General features: G+C 45.4%; 1 protein-coding gene across 1 annotated transcript in view; it reads right to left on the bottom strand.

Annotated features, from left to right (window-relative positions):
- SKIL (SKI like proto-oncogene) overlaps positions 1-20,795 on the bottom strand; it is a 36,520-nt gene that overhangs the window by 14,725 nt on the left and 1,000 nt on the right. Inside the window, exons 2-3 of the mRNA XM_065410846.1 lie at positions 18,231-20,223; positions 10,681-10,778 (exon numbers count right to left, since the gene is read on the bottom strand). Coding sequence (XP_065266918.1) covers positions 10,681-10,778; positions 18,231-19,337 — 1,205 coding nt within the window. The 5' untranslated portion in view covers positions 19,338-20,223. The remainder of the gene's footprint in view (positions 1-10,680; positions 10,779-18,230; positions 20,224-20,795) is intronic.

Here is a 20,795-nt window from a genome sequence, read left to right as displayed (position 1 = left end):
GTGACCGAGCCCGGGGCCCGGCAAAACTGCTGCCGGAGCCCCCGGCTGCCGCTGCTACCCCGGCGGGGGAGGGGAAGGCACTTACCGGTACAGGGCGGGCCGGGACTGGCTCTGACCCCCATCCCCGCCCCTTCCACTCAAGGCCCCGCCCCTTCCGGGGGCCAGAGCCGGCCCCAACTCAGCCCCGTACCGGTAAGTCCCTATTTCTACTTTCACGCCTGGCCACTACCACTGTTAGGTTGAGTCAGAATGGCAGTAGTTTGTATTAGTAGAGATCTGGCCCTACTGTGAACCTCAAGTAGTTTCTGTGGGCCAGGTTGATGGCTATGTGAAAGTACATGTCCTGTAAGTCAAAAGTCATGAACCAATAAAGCACATGAAGAGATGGAACGACGGAGGTTCATGAGGCCATGTATGTATTTGTTCAATCCTAGTTCTCTGGATCCTGAACAAAGACCAACCCCTTTTCTTCTTTGGGATATGAAAATATTGGGAGTAGAAACCTCTTCTCCTATATCCTAGAAGTGGTACCTCGGTGGCAGTGTTCCCTCTAATTTTTTACGTCCATGTGCGGAATGAATTTTGTTATGTGCACCAATATAGAGGTTATGTGTGGTGAAGGTGGGGCCGAGGGGTTCGGGGGCTTGGAGGGGGCTCAGGGCTGGGGCAGAGAGTTGGGGTGCAGGGGGGTGAGGGCTCTGGCTGGGGGTGCGGACTCTGGGGTAGGGCCGGGGATGAGGGGATTGGAGTGCGGGCTCCTCTCCCCAGCCAGGGCAGTTCCGGTGGGCCTGGGTTGGGCCAGGTGAGGGGCTCCTCACCCCGGCAGTTCTGGCGGGCCTGGGCTGGGCCGGGCCGGGTGAGGGACTCCTCCCTCCGGCAGCTCCGGCGGGCCTGGGCTGGGCCAGGCCTGGGGAGGAGCTCCTCTCCCCAACAGCTCCAGCAGGCCTGGGCTGGGCTGGGGGAGGGGCTCCTCTCCCCACAAGCTCCAGGGGCCTGGGCCGGGCTGGGGGAGGGGCTCCTCTTCCCCAGCCACAGCAGTTCCGATGGGCCTAGGCTGGGCCAGGGGAGGGGCGCCTCTCCTCGCCTGAACAGCCCTTTATAGCCTGCTGTGCAGCTGCACCAGTTACAGGAAACTTAGCTTTGTGGCTCCTAGACAAACAATAAGGACACTTATTTTTGTATCAGTTTCTCACAAGAAGGGTCCCTGCAGAGGGATGGGGAAGAAAGGTGGGTGGAGGCAAGGAGTAGAAATGGATGTGGTAGCCTTGGGTGATGATATCTAGCACCCATTTGTTGGCTGTTATAGCATCCTATGCCCAGTCGCAAGGGGTTCCCAAAGGTAGTAACAAGCTCTGGATTGGCTCCAGTGTCATTCTCGACACTCCTATCAAACCTGCTGTCTCTACGATTGCCAGATGTGTGACTAAAGAGATTGACAATGGGCATCTCTTGGAGTAGGTAGGTATCTCTTGGCAGGCACTCAGGTTGTCAAGCTTAAGAATAGGACAGCGTCCTCTACTTCTGGGGCTGATATTTATGTTTTTCAGGAGGGAGCCAGGGTTTAAATCCCTAAGGACCGCAGATAAAGGGAGCACTTTGTTCTGTGACTAAAGAGCTACAACCCTTTAAAAGGCATGTTCCCCATGGTAGTTTACACCTCTTTCGGTACACCGGATGCTAGAAGCCATGAGGACCGCCTCATCATGATGGCCATGGCCATCGATCTCCCACCCCATGCTGATATCAGCTGTGTCCATGGCCACTTGCAATGCCATTCCAGCAACCATTTGACCCTTTACTGATTTTTTTAAAAAAGCAACAGAGGGTCCTGTGGCACCTTTAAGACTGACAGATGTATTGGAGCATAAGCTTTCGTGGGTGAATGCCCACTTCGTCAGACGCATGTAATGGAAGTTTCCAGAGGCAGGTATAAATATGCAGGCAAGAATCAGTATGGAGATAACGAGGTTAGTTCAATCAGGGAGGGTGAGGTCCTCTGCTAGCAGTTGAGGTGTGAACACCAAGGAAGGAGAAACTGCTTCTGTAGTTGGATAGCCATTCACAGTCTTTGTTTAATCCTGATCTGATGGTGTCAAATTTGCAAATGAACTGAAGCTCAGCAGTTTCTCTTTGGAGTCTGGTCCTGAAGTTTTTTTGCTGTAAGATGGCTACCTTTACATCTGCTATTGTGTGGCCAGGGAGGTTGAAGTGTTCTCCTACAGGTTTTTGTATATTGCCATTCCTGATATCTGACTTGTGTCCATTTATCCTCTTATGTAGTGACTGTCCAGTTTGGCCAATGTACATAGCAGAGGGGCATTGCTGGCACATGATGGCATATATAACATTGGTGGACGTGCAGGTGAATGAACTGGTGATGTTGTAGCTGATATGGTTAGGTCCTGTGATGGTGTTGCTGGTGTAGATATGTGGGCAGAGTTGGCATTGAGGTTTGTTGCATGGATTGATTCCTGAGTTAGAGTTGTTATGGTGCGGTGCATGGCTGCTGGTGAGAATATGCTTAAGGTTGGCAGGTTGTCTGTGGGCGAGGATTGGCCTGCCTCCCAAGGTCTGTGAAAGCGAGAGATCATTGTCCAGGATGGGTTGTAGATCACTGATGATGCGTTAGAGAGGTTTAAGCTGAGGACTGTAGGTGATGGCAAGTGGAGTTCTGTTGGTTTCTTTCTTGGGCTTGTCTTGTAACAGGAGGCTTCTGGGTACACGTCTGGCTCTGTTGATTTGTTTCCTTATTTCCTTGTGTGGGTATCGTAGTTTTGAGAATGCTTGGTGAAGATCTTGTAGGTGTTGGTCTCTGTCTGAGGGGTTGGAGCAGATGTGGCTGTACCTCAGCGCTTGGCTGTAGACGATGGATCGTGTGGTGTGTCCGGGGTGGAAGCTGGAGGCATGAAGGTAGGTGTAGCGGTCGGTGGGTTTTCGGTATAGGGTGGTGTTAACGTGATCATCGCTTATTTGTACTGTGGTGTCTAGGAAGTGGACCTCCTGTGTAGATTGGTCCAGGCTGAGGTTGATGGTGGGGTGGAAGCTGTTGAAATTGTGGTGGAATTCTTCCAGGGTCTTCTTCCCATGGGTCCAGATGATTAAGATGTCATCAATGTAGCGTAGGTAGAGAAGGGGTGTGAGTGGACGAGAGCTGAGGAAGCGTTGTTCCAGGTCAGCCATAAAAATGTTGGCATATTGTGGGGCCATGCAGGTGCCCATGGTGGTGCCACTGGTCTGGAGGTATATATTGTCACCAAATTTGAAATAACTGTGCATGAGGATAAAGTCACAGAGCTCAGCAACCAGTTGTGCTGTGTCATCATCAGGGATACTGTTCCTGACAGCTTGTATTCCAGCTGTGCGTGGGATGTTTGTGTAGAGAGCCTCCACATCCATGGTGGCTAGGATGGTGTTTTCTGGGAGGTCACCAATGCATTGTAGTTTTCTCAGGAAATCAGTGGTGTCACGGAGATAGCTGGGAGTGCTGGTGGCGTAGGGTCTGAGCAGAGAGTCCACATATCCGGATAGTCCTTCAGTGAGAGTGCCAATTCCAGAGATGATGGGGCGTCCAGGATTTCCAGGTTTGTGGATCTTGGGAGGTAGATAGAATAACCCCGGTCGGGGCTCTAAGGCTATGTTGATTTGTTCCTGTGTTAGTGTAGGGAGTGTCCTGAGTAGATGGTGCAGTTTCTTAGTATATTCCTCAGTGGGATCTGAGGAAAGCGGCCTGTAGAATTTGGTATTGGAGAGTTGTCTGGCAGCCTCCTTCTGGTAGTCAGATCTGTTCATGATGACAACAGCACCTCCTTTATCAGCCTCTTTGATTATAATGTCAGGGTTGTTTCTGAGGCTGTGGATGGCATTGCGTTCTGCATGACTTAGGTTATGAGGCAAGCGATGTTGTTTTTCTTACATCTTACAGCAAAAAAACTTCAGGACCAGACTCCAAAGAGAAACTGCTGAGCTTCAGTTCATTTGCAAATTTGACACCATCAGATCAGGATTAAACAAAGACTGTGAATGGCTATCCAACTACAGAAGCAGTTTCTCCTTCCTTGGTGTTCACACCTCAACTGCTAGCAGAGGACCCTCCCTGATTGAACTAACCTCGTTATCTCCATACTGATTCTTGCCTGCATATTTATACCTGCCTCTGGAAACTTCCATTACATGCGTCTGACGAAGTGGGCATTCACCCACGAAAGCTTATGCTCCAATACATCTGTTAGTCTTAAAGGTGCCACAGAACCCTCTGATGCTTTTTACAGATCCAGACTAACACGGCTACCCCTCTAATACTTGATTTTTTTTAGTTCTTCCCTATTCTCCTGGGGATCTTAGGAAGGGAGTGACCCTTTCCCAGGTGAGGAAGTTATTTTGCAAACAGGGCCTGGTAGTTCGCAACCTGGAACTGCAGTGAGGCAAAAGAGTATACTTTGAACCCAGAGCATTCCAGTTTCTTTGGGTCTTTACCTTTAGGTGTATCCTTTGTGCCCTGTGTTTGGGTGGGCATAGAAAGATTCAAAGCCGTTTGGGTGCATCTTGTATCTCTTTTCCATTCATTTAGATGTGGGACGAAAAGTAGACAGTGTTTGCCAAAGTCCCTTTGCCAGTTCAGCTATACCCTCTTTGAAAGGTAAGTGATCCTGGATGGAATTGTAGAGCTCAGTATATTAAAAAGTTTGTGGGACTTCCCCTGGATGACTGTGGTTTCAATGTCCAGGATCTCCGTGATCTGGGACAGAAGGTCCCAAAAAGCCTCAAAGTTGACTGCTGTGCTACTGCTTTATCTGATGACAGAAATGATTCCTTAGGTGGAGAGTGAGATTGTTGCTGTCCCTCAGTTGTCACTTGCTCCTGGATGTAGACCTCTGGTTCTGGAGTGAGTTGCCTGGCTAATGATGCTACTGGGAAGTAAGATGTCCTCTGCCTCAATGTATGAGAGAGACGTCTGCTCCGGAACATATCTGACACTGGTCCCCAGTACGGCCAGAATGGCCAAGGTGACACGCTACAAGGGTGCTGGCCAGGTTAAGGATGGTCGTCCCAGTGCCATTCATGGCTTGCCGGAGGTGGGGCCCAGAATTGGTGGCCTCCAGAACTCTCCCTAGGGCCACTCTCCAATAGTAGGGGAGAGAGATCTCTATACAACATGGGCAAGAATGATTTGGCAATGGAGTATACTTCCTCAAACAGTGGGGCTGTACAGTGGCATGATCCAAGTGCTAGGAGAGCCTGCGCTGGTCGCTGTTTGGAGCAGTGGATGTCTCCAGTTCCTACATTTAGGTATAGCTCAAACCCTTGACAGGTTTGGCTACCAGTCCTAAGGTCAATGGTGAGGCCAGCACCAGGACTTCCTTACCACTTGCTACGTCAGCTGACTGGCTTTTCTTGTCTAATTTGGGAGCCATAGGAATTTGGAAGCTTTACCTTTGGAGAAGTAAGGTTTTGAGTCCTTTTTGTGAGGTGGTCCGATCTGGTGCTTGGCACAGTGTTTGCACTCCATCCAGCCTTGCCTTTCAGAGTCTCCCTTTGGTGTTAGTGGCACACATGCTGAAACTGTCAGAGTTGGTGCCGAGGTAGTTGGTGTAGAAGTCATCATCATTGAAGTTATCAGTACCAATGTTGTTGGCTCCTTCTTCAATGTATTCTTCTTTTCGAAACCGCAGAGTATGGTGTCTGCTTGAGGAATGCTAGCAGATTATTTCTTTGGCTCAGGTTGAGCCGTTAGCATCTCCTCTGGGTCATAAATGACCTGCATGGACTGCTCTAACAGATGTAACCTGAGCCGAGCGTCACTGGACTCGTGAATCCTTGAGGGGAAAGACCAGCACATAGAGCACCTGTCTGGGATGTGGCTCTCTCTCAAGTGGGAAAGGCATAGACTGTGTCCATCCATAAGTGGGATGAGGCCATCACAGGACAAGCAGGGTTTGAACCTGACAGCTTAGTCTACCATGAAAAGAGGCAACCACTGCAAAGCTCCTCACCTAGCCATAACACAGTGTGTCTGGCAGAGGGGAAGAGCATTGATGTGCATGACTGGCCCCCATAAACATGGCTATTCAAAGGAATCTTATCTCACGCACATGAGGCACACATGCACCTACAGTGGAATCCACATTGACACATACTCAAAGAAAAAACACTGTTTTTCTGACTGCTATAGGGATGAAGTGAGTGCTATACTGAAGAAATGTGCTTGGTTTGTGAAATCAGGGAACCAACTAATCAACTGCAGTAGTCAGCATTTTACAGACATGTCATCAGAAGGGGGAGGTCTCACCTTGCTTCAATGTAGAATACAAACTATGGAAAGAGTTGGTCCTAGTTATATATGAAAATTATGTTTAAATTATGGCAGGCCTGCACAACTCGTAAAGCGGCGAGGGCCATATTACTCCAAAGAAAACAGCTGAGGGCCGAAACCCCCTGGCCCCGCGGAAACACTGACTGTTGAGTTGAATGTTGAGATCATTCAGGTGTGCTGTAATATCACAAAAGAAAAAGAGATCTTGATTCCAGGATTCATTTTCAAGCTCTGGGAATTTTATTGGCCCATTTTCTAGGAATTTTGCTACCTCCTCTTTCAAAGCAACAAAACGCTGGAGCACTCTTCCTCGACTCAACCACCTCACTTCTGTATGGTAGATTAAGTCATTGCACTCGGTGTCTACCCCTTCAAGAAAGGCTCGAAATGTCCTATGTTTTAGTCCTCTAGAACGGATGTAGTTTACAATGGAAACTACCACTGACATTACATGCTCAAATTTTAAGACTTTGCTACACAAAACCTGCTGATGCATAATGAAGTGATGTTTGGTTATTTCTCTCCCGATAAATTCTTCAAGAAGAGTAACTGCTCCAACATTTTTTTTGGCACATAGCTGGAGCACCATCAGTACAAATGGCCACCAAGTTTGTGAAATCTAATCCCGACTTATCATTCGTGCACTTTATCACTTCACTGGAGATTTCTTTTCCGCTTGTGCGACCCGTCATGGAGCACATGCCAGCAAGTTCTTCAGTAATTTCAAAGTTTTTATCAATACCTCTAATAAAAATAAGAAGTTGGGCGGTGTCTTTTAAATCGGTGCTTTCATCCATAGCTAGGGCGTAAAAGCAGAATTCACTGACTCTCTGCTTTAACTGATCACTTAAATTGGTAGAAATGTCAGCTATTCTTCTCCGTACAGTCATGCGTGATAGACTGACATTCTCAAATATTCCCCTCTTTTCTGGACATAACTCAGATACAGCAATCAACATACACTTTTTTAATAACTCGCCTTCTGTCAAGCATTTCCCAGCAGCAGCAATTTCCTTAGAAATTTTAAAGCTTACTTTAGTAACTGTATCGTTCTCAGTGCTCACTTTCTTGAAAATTTGCTGTTCTCTACTAAGGTTTTTCGCTAAACTGGCTGCTTTAATTATTTTTTCATTTGGGCTCAATTTGGCGAGATTGGGATGCTTAGTTTCAAAGTGCCGCCGAAGGTTGTATTCTTTCGGAACGGCTAACGTTTCGCGACACACGAGGCACAGTATTTTGTCTTTGGAAATAGTATATAAGTATTTATTCGTCCATTCAGTGCTCACTTTGTTGAAAACTCTGTGCTCTGATTCTATTTTTCTCTTTTTCTTTTCACTCATGGTATCCATTATGAAGCTCAAGATTTTGTTGAATAAATTCACACACAAGGGAAACACTCACAGTCACACACAAAGAGAAGAGATATCTCACGGCGCATGGCACACTAGCAAGGCACTGACGGTGTGTGGAAGCCTGTAGGTCCAGGGGTCACTATATTACTGCACACAGCAGTCAATCAATGCAGTTGTAGATAAATCTCTGCATTATGCATTTTTGTATAACTTTTATATGACTTTGTATTGAACCTTGGTACTGTTATAGCGGGCTCCTAAGATAGTATAATTAAGGTAAAAGAAAAATTTCTTCTGTGCAAATTTTTGAAGCAGAGTTCAAATTTGTGTGCCATGAGGCAAATGCGCCCAAGTAAGTAAAATGCTTATACATTTAAAAAGTTTTAATTTGCAATTTGTGTCAATTTATATGGGTTTTCAGATAGACATCATAAGTAAAAAAAGAAAAACAAAAGTTTGTGTTTTAAATTGAAAATTTTCCTAAAAATATCAATAAATGATTATCAGCCAAGAATAAGATATGTAATTACAAATGCATTTTAATTTCCTTATTGGTCGAAATGTCAAAGACGGCTAAACTAACCTTACTGTTTTTCCCTGCGATCTTTTTCATTTGCCCATTCAATATAAACTCTGTCCAGATCTATCAGTCCACAATCCAGCTGGTAACTCTTAATACACATCAGCACCCCACATAGAACCCCCCACTCGCTAGTTTCCCAATACACACAGATTTCTCCTCCCTCCCTCCCAGTGCCCTTCCCCACAGCCCCACCACCACAACTAAACAATGCCCCACACAGATCCCCAGTGCCCTGACACACACAGATCTCCCTCACTGCCCAGCACCCCCGAACAGGCCCCCGCTGCCTAGCACCCCAAAACACACAAACCTCCCCCACTGCCCAGCGCCCTCCACACCCTCAAAGCCCAGCACCCCCCGCACATCTCCCAGACACTCATTCCACCACACCCTTCCCCCTTCCCTGGCCGCACTCACCAGCCCTGCTGGGAGGTCTCTGGCTCCTAGGGTGAGAGCAGCATGGGGAGTCTCCAGTGGTGAGCGGGAGCCGGTTCGCACCGGTTCGCGGGAACCAGTTGTTAAATTTAGAAGCCCTTTTAGAACCAGTTGTCCTGCGCGGGACAACCGGTTCTAAAAGGGCTTCTAAATTTAACAACCGGTAAGTTGAAGTGACCAGGACCGTAGCTGGGGGGGAGCAGAGGGAGCGGCTGCTCCCCCTGAGCACATTATCCAAAAGTGGCGCCTTAGGAGCCGACCCCATGGGTGCTCCAGCTCTCCGCCCCGCTCCCCGGCCCCAGCTCACCTCCACTCCGCCTCTGAACACTCTGCCCCGCTTCTCCCCCTCCCGCTTCCCGTGAATCAGCTGTTCGCGCGGGAAGCCTGGGAGGGCAGAGAAGCAAGCGGTGGCTTCGTGCTCAAGCCCAGGGAGGCGGAGACGGAGCGGAGGTGACGTGAGCTGGGGTGGGGGGAGCCGCCTGCGCCACAGCAGGTAACCCGGGGGGAGGGGCGCGGAGGGGAACCGCTCCCCGCCCCAGCTCACCTCTGCTCCGCCTCCCTGGGCCTGAGCGCGAAGCCGCCGCTTGCTTCTCAGCCCTCCCAGGCTTCCTGCGTGAACAGCTGATTCGCGGGAAGCGGGGGGGCTGCAAGCTCAGCCTGACCCGGTGCTCCAGGCACTGCACGGTGGCGGCGTGGCCCGGCTCCAGCCGAGCGGCGTGGCTGTAGCGCCGCCAGCCACCTCCAGGCAGCGCGGTAAGGGAGCAGGGAGGGGGTGTTGGATAGAGGGCAGGGGAGTTCAGGGGGGTGGGGGGGGGTGGATAGGGGTCGGGGCGGTCAGATGGCAGGGAACAGGGGGATTGAATGGGGGCAAGGGTCCCGGGGGGCAGTCAGGAAGGAGCAGGGGTTGGATGGGGCGGTGGGAGGCAGTCAGGGGCAGGGGTTCCAAGGGTGGTCAGGGGACAGGGAGAAGGGGTGGTTGGATAGGGAATCAGGAGAGGAGTTGGATGGGGCGGCGGAGGGCAGTCAGGGGACAGGGAAGGGGGTGGATGGGGCAGGGGTCCCGGGGGGGGGGGGTAGGCCAAAAAGCGCTCAGGACGGGGGCGGTGGCTGAGCCCCGTGTCCCTGCTGGGGGGGGGGCGAGGGCTCCGTGCCCGTGTCCCGCTTGGGGCAGTGGGGAGGGGCAGCGGCGCGCGAGGGCTCCGTGTCCTGCTTGAGGCCTGGGGGGTGCGGCGCCGCGCGCAGGCTCCGTTTCCCGCTTGGGGCGGGGCCGGCAGCGCGCGAGGGCTCCCTGCCCGTGTCCCGCTTGGGGCGGGGGGGGGGGGAGGGGGAGGCGCGGCGGCGCGCGAGGGCTCCCTGCCCGTGTCCCGCTTGGGGCAGGGGGGCCGCTCGGGATCTCCCCCCCCCTCCCTCCCAGGTTTGAGAGCCTGGGAGGGAGGGGGAGACCCCGAGCGGCTGCGGCGCGCGAAACAGCTGATTCGCGCGCCGCTGCTCCCCCTCCCTCCCAGGCTTGAGAGTGAGCCCCCGCGGGCTGCACAGTGAGCCCCCGCGGGCCGCATGCGGCCCGCGGGCCGTATGTTGTGCAGGCCTGAATTATGGCATTAATGAGGTGTGTGGCTTTCTACACACACATTAAGTTACAGAGAGGTTAGAATTTAGCATCCACCACAAAGCCATTTTTACTTTGAAAAGTGACTCAGTGTAATTGCACTTTCCAATTTTCTCCAGTTCAACAATGCTCAAACATCTCTATTAAGCAAAACAAAGTTACTATTAAGTGAGGTATCATTTGTTTATTAGCACTAAGCATGACAACTTCACTACCTTACACTAAAAAAATCCAGTAGACTTAACTTATCCTTGTGCAATATGCTGCAATTTTCCCATAAAATTTCAGTTAACAAGTAAAGTTATAATTACATTTTAAAACCTAAAATAAGCTTTGAATCATTAAAGAACTATTATACTGAACATACACATTTCTGTAGAAGATGTTCAGTTACCTGGGATGGACAAATGAATGTGATTGAGTAACAGGGTCTGCTTCATGCTTTATAACTGGATACCATTGCTGCAATTCTAGGCTTTGCTGAGGATCTGCCTGAAATAAAAATAAATAAATAAAACCAATTTAGGGTTGTTTTTACTCATCTTTCAACTTCTAACAAGTCAGCTTTGCTAAAGAGTTAGTAAAAATGTTATTCAATTATTAATAGCATTTATACAATAAACTCATTTTATTTCAAGCTGGGCAGCATAAGGCAGATGGGGATGGGGGAACAGAGAGAGGAGAAAGGAAATATAGGCCAATGAAGAGCAGCAATGTGGGGCAAGGAAAGCTGCATGACCTCTAATTTGTCCCATCCAACTATGGGTAAAGATGAAACTGCATTAAATATAAACATAGAACTTTCACCTATGCTAGTCTAAAATTGGCTCAGAGACACAACACAAATGGATTATTTTTCAAGTACGGCATCTCAGTAACTGATAACTCTTAGACTGAAATATGACATGCAAAAAGACAGAACGGGTGTCTACACTGCAAATATATACCTTAAAGCTACAGATATTAACTTCTTGATTCAAAAGAAAGATCCTGCTTTATTTTAGAAATGTATTGTGTTACACATAAATTCAACTTTAACAATATCTATATTAGCTATATCTAGAAAGCAAGAGGGAAAAAGTAGTAATATGCACTTTATCCCTGAGCCTAGTCTTCATACTGAACTGCATTGGAAAACTCCTTAAAAATCCATACAAAGATTTCATTGGCTTTCCAAATTTCTGCCAGAAGCATACTATAATTATATGTAGTAAAGGGAAGTAGAACCCAGGACTGCTAATGGGGGCAAGGGCAGGGCCCATGCTGCAATGAAATGTTCACCTCACTTTACACAGTTGTCACGTACTTTATTGCAAAATGAAGTCTACAAAAAAAAAAAGCAGCAGCAAATTACTCCAATCACACACTAGGGGATTTTACGAGTCATAGATTTCTGTTTATAGAGGAGGGACAGATTCACCACAATAACATGACTAAACATTGTTATCTTGAAATACTGACATACTTTAGATATTGCTAGGGAATGACATCTTAAAAGCCTTCCTCATTTCATATTTGAATAGAAATTCTTGTTCATTTTGTTTCAAGAATATGGAGCCTGGAAAACATTCCTTATCAATTTCTGGCAATATTCAATGCTCCACTGTGCAAAAAGCAGTAATATTACCACAAGAGAGTCTGATACACACATGAACAACACACATATTTTAACACCTATGAAAAAAAAAATTTTAAGTGTGCACACATATATCTACCAGTATATAACAACCTTGCAGTAGGAATCCCAAAAATAAGTTCTCATAACTACATCCTTAGCTGTTGAGAGAATACCTGATTAGATAAGCGTACCTTGCACTTCGCCCTGTAGAGTCAAACTTGAACTCTAACAGACCGTGACAGAGAGCAAGTTCGTAGCCAACAACCTTCCAATCAGAATCTTCAGTCTACCAAGTTCAATCTTAGGAACTAAAATCAAGAATGCCCCCTACTGATCTCAGGACAGGACACTGGGAAGATGTAGGCCCCAAAGGAGCTAGGTCCCAGAATGGTAAAAGCTTTTAAGACAATAAATACTACCTTAAATGTAAAGGATTTGAAATACAGAGAACACATAACTTCCACACAAATGGCCTGAGAAGCTGGATTCCAGTCTATTAGTGAGGTCATTCTGATAATTTAAATACTTTATATTCATTCTTCTACTTATATAACGGCTATTGTACAGTATGATTTTTACTTTTATCATTTCTGGATTACATTATCTCCACCTTTTATATCAGATGTTTTAATTTACAGGTGACCTTTTATACAATTATGTTATACATTACTATGCTATCAGACGAGTTTTTTTAATGCACATGTTCTCCTTCGGTGTCTATTTCACAACTGAATTATTCCAAATACAATGAAAATGTTACTTGGTAAAGCCTCTGGCAGATACATTTAAATATATAATTGAAATGTTTTCCTAAAAACATTTTCTCTCATTCACTGTCCAGGTCCAGCCATTCTAAACCAAACTATTAATAACATTTTCAGCCCCTGAGGGAAAGTGTCTATTTAAATATAGACTGCATATGCACATATAAGCACATCCAACCAAATCACAGATTTTAAGTAGTTGACAGATATTTAAATATACTATACATAAAAAGACATTATCAAAGCTGGTAAGCCTAAAATTTGACCTCATTTTACTCATGTTTGTAAAGGCTATATAAAAATCATTTTTACATAAAACAAATGCTTCCAGGCTCTTTTCTAAAAAAAACCAAAACAAATAAAGTCATTGCCAAAAACTTAATAAAAGTATGAATATAAAATGAAGAAATGTATTTATATTTGTATCATGGTAGCATCTAGGGCCTCAGTCAGGGATCTGAAGACCACTGTGGTAGGTACTGAACAAACAAGTAACTCAGACCCTTTCTGTCCCAAAAAAGCTCACAAGGTAAGACAAGACATAACACGTGAATGAAAGACAAATGGTGATGTAATGGAGTGGGAAGATAAGGTATCAGTTAAATGAGCATAGTAGGTAGTGGTTTCAGCTCATAACCTGCTTAGCCATTATCAGCTGACAGGGGTTTGTATGGGGTTTTTTTGGTTTTTGGTTTTGGTTGGTTGGTTGTTTTTTGTTGGTTTGTTTTTAAGTACTACTGCAGAGGTAGGATTTAAGGAGAGATTCAGAAGAAAAACTGTTGACTCTGCAGATTATGACTGGGAGTTTTCCCCATACCTACTGAGCAGTGTGGCGGCACTTGTGGGAAAAGCAGACTAGAAGGCAATCAAAACAGAGATCATGGACAGAGCAAAGGTGAAGGTCAACAGTATAAGATAATAGATCTAGGTAAGGTGGGGTTAAATAGTCTTTACATTTAAAATCCTTCATCAGAAGCATAGTCAATGGAGGGATGCAAAAAGGTAGAGGTCGGGTGGTCAGAGCAATGTTCTACTAAAATGATCCTACCAGCATTCTGAATAAACTAAAGGGAGACCAAAGTGGGCGTGGGTGAGAAGACGACTGCAGCAGTCAAGGCCAGGGAGGAGGAGATCACAGTGATCATGGCAAGAGTTTAAGCAGCCTGGACAGACAGTTGTTAGATCTTTGAACTGGTACATAAAAAGCGGCAAGATTTAGACACTGCCTATATATGTGGGTCCAGAGATAGGGCTGTGATGACATTCAGGCTACCTGGGCCTTCGTGAAAGGAAAGGAAGGCAATGGCTTGGGGAAGATGCCAGCTCAGTTTTGATTACATATGAACAGAAGAACAGGCATACTGGGTCAGACCAATGATCCATCTAGCCCAGTATCCTGTCTCTGATAGTGGTCAGTGGCAGTTGGAGGTTGAAGGACACCTGGAGCATGGGGTTGCATTCCTGACCATCTTGGTTAATAGCCACTGATGGACCTATCCTCCATTAACTTATCTAATTCTTTTTTGAACCGTTATACTTTTGGACTTCACAACATCCCATGGCAATGAGTTCCACAGGTGGACAGTACACTGTGTGAAGAAATATTTCCTTTTTTTTAAAATTGTATTAATTTCATTGGACAACCACTAGTTCATGTGTTATGTGAAAGGGTAAATAACACGTCCCTAATCACTTTCTCCATACCATTCATAATTTTATAGACCTCTATCATACCTCCCCTTAGTTGTCTCTTTTCTATGATGAACAGTCCCAGTCTTTTTTCTCCCTCCTCATATTGAAACTGTTCCATACCCTAATCATTTTCATTGCTCGTCTCTGAAACTTTTCCACTTCTACTATATCTTTTTTGAGATGGGGGACCAAAACTGCATGCAACATATAAGGTGTGGGTGTACCATGGATTTATGTAGTGGCATTATGATATTTTCTGTCTTATTATCTACCCCTTTCCTAACATTCTCTTAGCTTTTTTGACTTCCACTGCACATTTAGCAGATCTTTTCAGGGACCTATCCACAATGACTGCAAGATCTCTTTGATGAGTGGTAACAGCTAATTTAGAGCTCAACATTTTGTATGTATAGCTAGGATTATTTTTTCTAATGTGGATAAATGCAAAGTAATAAACACTGAATTTCATCCGCCATTTTGTCACCCAGTTTAGTGGGATCTCTTTGTAACTCTTCACAGTCAGCTTTTGACTTATCAATCTTGAATAATTTTGTATTACCTGCAAATTTTGCCACCTCACTGTTCATCCCCTTTTCCAGATCATTTTGCTGAACAGCACTGGTACCAATATATATCTTGGAGGGCCCCTTCCATTGCTATAGCAAGTATCTTTGCTACAGCACCATACCTGCTGTACCGCAGGTGTGCTACTGTAGCACTTGTAGTGTAGACATGCCATTGAAGAGATCATTAGAGAGTTTAGTGAGAGCAGTTTCAATGGAATGGAGAGCGTGGAAATTGGATTGTTGAGAGTCAAGAACTGAGCTGAATGAGAGAAAGTCAATACATCAGCTGTAGACAGTCAATTCAGTTAGCTTGGAGGTGAAGGGGAAATAACGTTGGTGAAACCGTTTGGGTCAAGGGTGTTTTATTTTTTAAGATAGGTGAGATCAAAGCATACTTGTATTGTGAGGGGAATGAATTTGGAGAGTGAAAACTTCAGAAGAAAAGTGAGGCAACTAGGGGTCTGGAAGTGGCAGTGCTCAAGGAGCTTGATTTTATTACTTTCAATTCTTTATTCAGTAATTTTTAAAATTGAATTTGTGTTATTGTTTTCCTGTTCTGCAGGTGCCTTATGTTTCATTCTCTTTTGTTTCCCTTTAGCAGCAAGAAATAGGAGTGGGGCAGTCCAAAGTTATCACAAAATTGTATTTATCATTCTATTTCCATGTCCTCCTTTGCTGGGGGGAGGGGGAGAAGAGTTCTGCAAGGGTGAACAAGAAAAGACAACACAAACTTAATACTACCGCTGCTGTCCTCAGACCTGCTCTGAGCTGGTGGGTTTCATGGACTGGACCCAGCAGAGACCACCTGAACATTGCCCTTGTTACTTTTGGGCCTGCATACAACCAGCTTGAGAAGTGACAGAGCCAGTGCTTTAGACTGTCAAAACTGTCACTGAGAGGTAGAAAGCAGAGAAAGAATATTTGTACTTTTGCAGCTGCTATACCAGTGTGTGGCACTGCAACGATAGAGTGATGTAGTGGTTAATCATTCTCGGAGCAAGCACACCACCAACCATACTATGAACATCTGTGCACACTAGTAATAATTGTATGTGTGGAAGGAGGATGTTCTACAGGCATGCTATAATGTTCAAATGTCAAAATTCTCTATGGGCCTATTAATAACTGTCACATTACTGTTGTAAAGTGGGCAGCCCCTGGGTCCCTACACTGATGGTTTCTCAGGACTTGATTCCAAGGGGTGCCAACTACCAGTAACGTTCATGGTCAGCTGCTGCTCCCATTGAATTGGATGGAAAAACTTGCACCCACTTTAATGGGTGTGTGATCAGGCCTGTAGCTTGAAAGTGCACAGGTAAATGCTTCAAAGAACACAGTGTAACCCAACAGGAAGAGGGAAGCATTTCAAAACCTCAAAATTTAAACTCTCCCTACAGAAAAATTAATACACCTCTACCCCGATATAATGCGGTCCTCGGGAGCCAAAAAAATCTCACTGTGTTATAGGTGAGACCGCGTTACATCAGGGTAGGGAGAGAAACCACTTTTACTGCTCCCCGCCCCAGCTTCTCTCCCCCCCCCCCCAGGCTTGCCACGCCAATCAGCTGTTTGGCCTGGCAAGTCTGGAAGGGGGGGGGGGGAGCGGAGCAGCGGCGGCGCGCTCAGGGGAGACGGAGATAAGCTGGAGCAGGGAGCGGTTCCTCTGCGCCCCCCCGTTACTTGCTGCGGCCCTCCCCGGGGCCCCCCAGCTCTCCTCCGCTCCATCTCCTCCCACAAGCACGCCGCAGCTCCACTTCCCCCCCGTTCCCTCCCAGGCTTGCCGCGCCAATCAGCTGTTTTGCGCGGCAAGCCTGGGAGGGAGGAGAAGCGGAGCTGAGCGGCGCGCTCGTGGGAGGAGGCGGAGCGGAGGTGAGCTGGGGCAGGGGGGCCGCAGCAAGTAAAGGGGGGAGCGCAGAGGAACCACTCCCCACCCCAGCTCACCTCCGCTCCACCTCCTCCTCCTCCTCCCACGAGCACGCTGTTCAGCTCCGCTTCTCCTCCCTCCCAGGCTTGCCGCGCAAAACAGCTGATTGGCACGGCAAGCCTGGGAGGGTGGGGGGAGAAGCGGAGCTGCGGCGTGCTCGTGGGAGACGGCGGAGTGGAGGTGAGTTGGGGTGGGGGGCCCCGGGGAGGGCCGCAGCAAGTAACAGGGGAGGTGCAGAGGAACCGCTTGCAGTAACACGAATTCGGATATAACGAGGTAAAGCAGCCCCGTCCCCTGGAGCGCTGCTTTACTGTGTTATATCCGAATTCGCATTATATCGGACCGCATTATATCGGGGAAGAGGTGTAGTTGCACACAAACATCAAGGCAACCAGTGCTTCAAACAATCTCCTGCATCCGAAGAAGTGGGTTGTAGCCCACGAAAGCTTATGCTCTAATAAATTTGTTAGTCTCTAAGGTGCCACAAGTACTCCTGTTATTTTTGCGGATACAGACTAACACGGCTGCTACTCTGAAACCATCACTTACCCTCACTTCTCCTCCAAATCTCTTATAACCCACTTCTTCAAGCACTAATAATTCCTTCACTAGGACTATTTAATGTTTTGGCTAATATTTGTCTTATTCAGATTATGAGCTCTTTGGGCACAGACTAGCTTTATGTTTGTGAAGGAATGTAGAGACTTATAGCAATACTATTTGCATATTTTTATTACAAGTCCCTCCATAGTATCTCAATCTGCTAGCATAAAGAACTGTTAGTTAGATTGCTTAAAAAAACATTTATGGCATATCTATATTATATATAACCTGCTTAATGAAAAAAAAAAAAAAAAAAAACACATTACCAGAGTCTTCCATTTTTAAATAGTATCTTATCAATGTACCATTACATTAATTGAAAAATCATGGCATGCTACCGGGTGTTTGGCAAGCTAATAAACTCGCTTTAACTGACAAAAACAGAATTAAAGTTGACGCTCCATTCTTAGGCTCCCTCCTGCTTTGCTTAGCCTTGGCGCACACACTACATAGAATATCACACAAAATTGATAATTGAAATGAGAAAAGTTGCACAGTGTTTCCATGATGGCTCTAAAGTTCCTAGCTTTTGCCAGTTTAAAGAAAAAGAAACCTAGCTTTTAGACTAAATGTTTTTTGGCAAGTTTTCTACCACCATAAAAACTCCAACACGAAAGGAATATTCATTACTGCTTTGTATTATCTGTGTTGAAGATTTATAGTGGACTTAACTTATACTTGGTCTGATACCTATTCATATTGATAAAAATGAACATACTTTTAAAAATAAATATTTCATCTTTGATCCACAAGTTTTTCAAGGGTAGTTTCACTTACTTTGGATTGAATTCTTTTCTGATTTTTCATGCTAAACTTCTCCTTCATTTCCTCCAAAAGATGCTTCAGTTTTCTCTCCTCTGAAGTGCCTAAATATTTTTGGTTAACATGAAGATAACAATGCCATTTGGCTGATTCAAAGCCCCAGTGGCAGGTCCTCTTGTCAGGAGATCTATGCGAATGCATCACAAATGTCTGGGGTGAAAACATTCCATAGCACTCCAAACACTGGATACACGGAGCATCCGGCTGAAGATAAAATTGAGGTGCAAACAAACCCTGGCACTTGCCCAAGCATTCATGCTCTACTTCAAAGGCACTGCCAGTCTCTTTCAATTGGACCAATGTGTTTTTTGCAGGAAGCAGAGTGCCATTTTGAGGAAAAGTGCGAGGACGTAGTAGAGCATTGCATAGTCTTTGAGCATCGGTCAGTGTGATCAACCCACAGGATGGGGCATTAAATGGAAGGATTCCCAAAACCTTTAGGATATGAAGCTGGTCAGAAGTGCACCTCGAGCAGTATATATACAGTTCATCGCACACTGTATTAATTTGCTGTAGTGAAAAGTCTCGGAGCACTGAATTCAACACTTGAGGCAAACAGAGTCTCTTTTCCCCTCCAACTTTAAAACAAGAAATAGATTCTCCCTCTAGTATACTCTGAGTGAGCTCAGTGGAACTGTCTGAAGGAATGAGCAGTGGACTAGGAAGTATCTGTGGTGATGGAAGAGGCACAAAGACAGTGGGTGACATGCTTTCCTGGGAATAACGAGCTGAAAAAGCTGCTGGTCCACCCAGTGAACTCTGGCTGCTTAAATGGAACTGTGCCAATGTGTGTTTCAAACCAGGATTTAAATTCAAAGACTCAGATAATGTAGTACTGTTTGGTTTGGCATTTTCTCCATCAGACTCCATGGGAGTTTCTTCATATTCATCCGCGTTTTCCTTCTTTATTTTTGGCAACTTATTTACTACAGCTTGTACTTTGCTATTTACATGCTTCTCTGTCATTACTTTTTTTACTGGTGGACTGCCATCTTCTTGGACCTCACTCTCTTTTTGCTCAGAACCTGGACTTATAGAGAAATCTGTTTGTGGACTTTCCATCACTGAACTGCAGAATTTTAAATAAATAAGTTTGAAATGTGCATCTTCCTAGTTGTGTGTTTGTTTTGTTTTTCTTAAAAACACGCCAATTTCCAACTATTTTAATTATCTCACACCCAGCAAATGTGCCACCTCCTTAAAGTGAGAATTTAATCCTTTGACCTCAAGAGCTACAAATGTAATCCGTTCTGCATGTAGCAGCATCAAATTCAAGGGTGGAAGGGTTAACAAACGTTTTATTTTGGGTTTAAAAATATTTGTTCAGTTCTCTTTTATTAAATGGATTAAATGGACAGCACAATGTACATACAAAAGGGTATAATTTCATACCCCTACACCATTATTTATAAATCATTCTAATGAATTAATCTAGTAGAAAAATTGGGGTTTGGTGCAAAAAAAGTCTGGTTTTGATCAAGTTTTTCTTTTAAAAAACATATTGGCTTTTCATATATGCTTGCATTTAAGTATTAAAATACAAAAATTATCACTTGTTCTCACTGAGCAGTGCTGGTGTTAATGCAAATCTTCCAAAAGTTAATTTCAGTTGTGTGTATACTTATGCAGCACATCCCTTTCAACTCACAGGATCGAGCACAGAGCTTAGTCGCTTTATTTATTTATTGTGCAGCCAAGTTTAAATCACACCTCCAGTGGTGGAGAAATTTATTATAGTAATTCAGTGATAAATCCACAAATTAAAGGCTGATCGACGGTTGCTGGTGGAAACTAAACATCCCTATAGTGTCAGCATCAGTAAAAATTACCCTAGCATGTATCAGTTTTCCTACCCCAAATTATTGGCAATGAAAATAAGATCCAGGCCATCGGCAAGATTCATTTTTGGGGCTAGTAATACAAATCTCTGTCAATCCTTTTATATAACCTGTAAAAAGAAGAAAAGATCAGTAATCATCATTCGAATTTATTTGAAGAGTACAATATTTATCTAAAACAGTCTCTCAATTTTGAAATGGATTCAATATAGTAAAGTAGGGATATGTTCCCTAAATAACTAACTAATTTGCAGAGAGCTTTGATTTAAAATCATAAACCCTATTATGGCAGCTGCATAAACCTTGCAGCAGTAATGTAACTCAGAGTGCTGCAAACATGTGGCAAAGGGGACACAGAGGGGAATCACCTATTCCCTCGCCCCATTCAATGCTCTGTAAATCCAGAAAAAAAGGGATGACCACATCTCTCTTCCATGCATTGCAAAATAAGACAAGATTAACACAGGGAAAGGGGACAACCAGCCAGCCCCTCTTTCCTTGAATATGTTCATGAAATGAAGGTATTTTCTCCCAACCTCAATTCTCACACTTTTTACATTCAGTACCATCCAAACAAATCCAACATAACTAAACTGAAACAGCCTAGACCCTTTCCCACACCAGACGCCATGCAACACTCACCACTACTGCTTCCTCTCAGCCAACCTCTATACTTATTATG

This window comes from Emys orbicularis, chromosome 9 (genome assembly GCF_028017835.1).
Source record: "Emys orbicularis isolate rEmyOrb1 chromosome 9, rEmyOrb1.hap1, whole genome shotgun sequence".
Taxonomy (NCBI): Eukaryota; Metazoa; Chordata; order Testudines; family Emydidae; genus Emys; species Emys orbicularis.
This window is presented reverse-complemented; position numbering and strand designations above follow the sequence as displayed.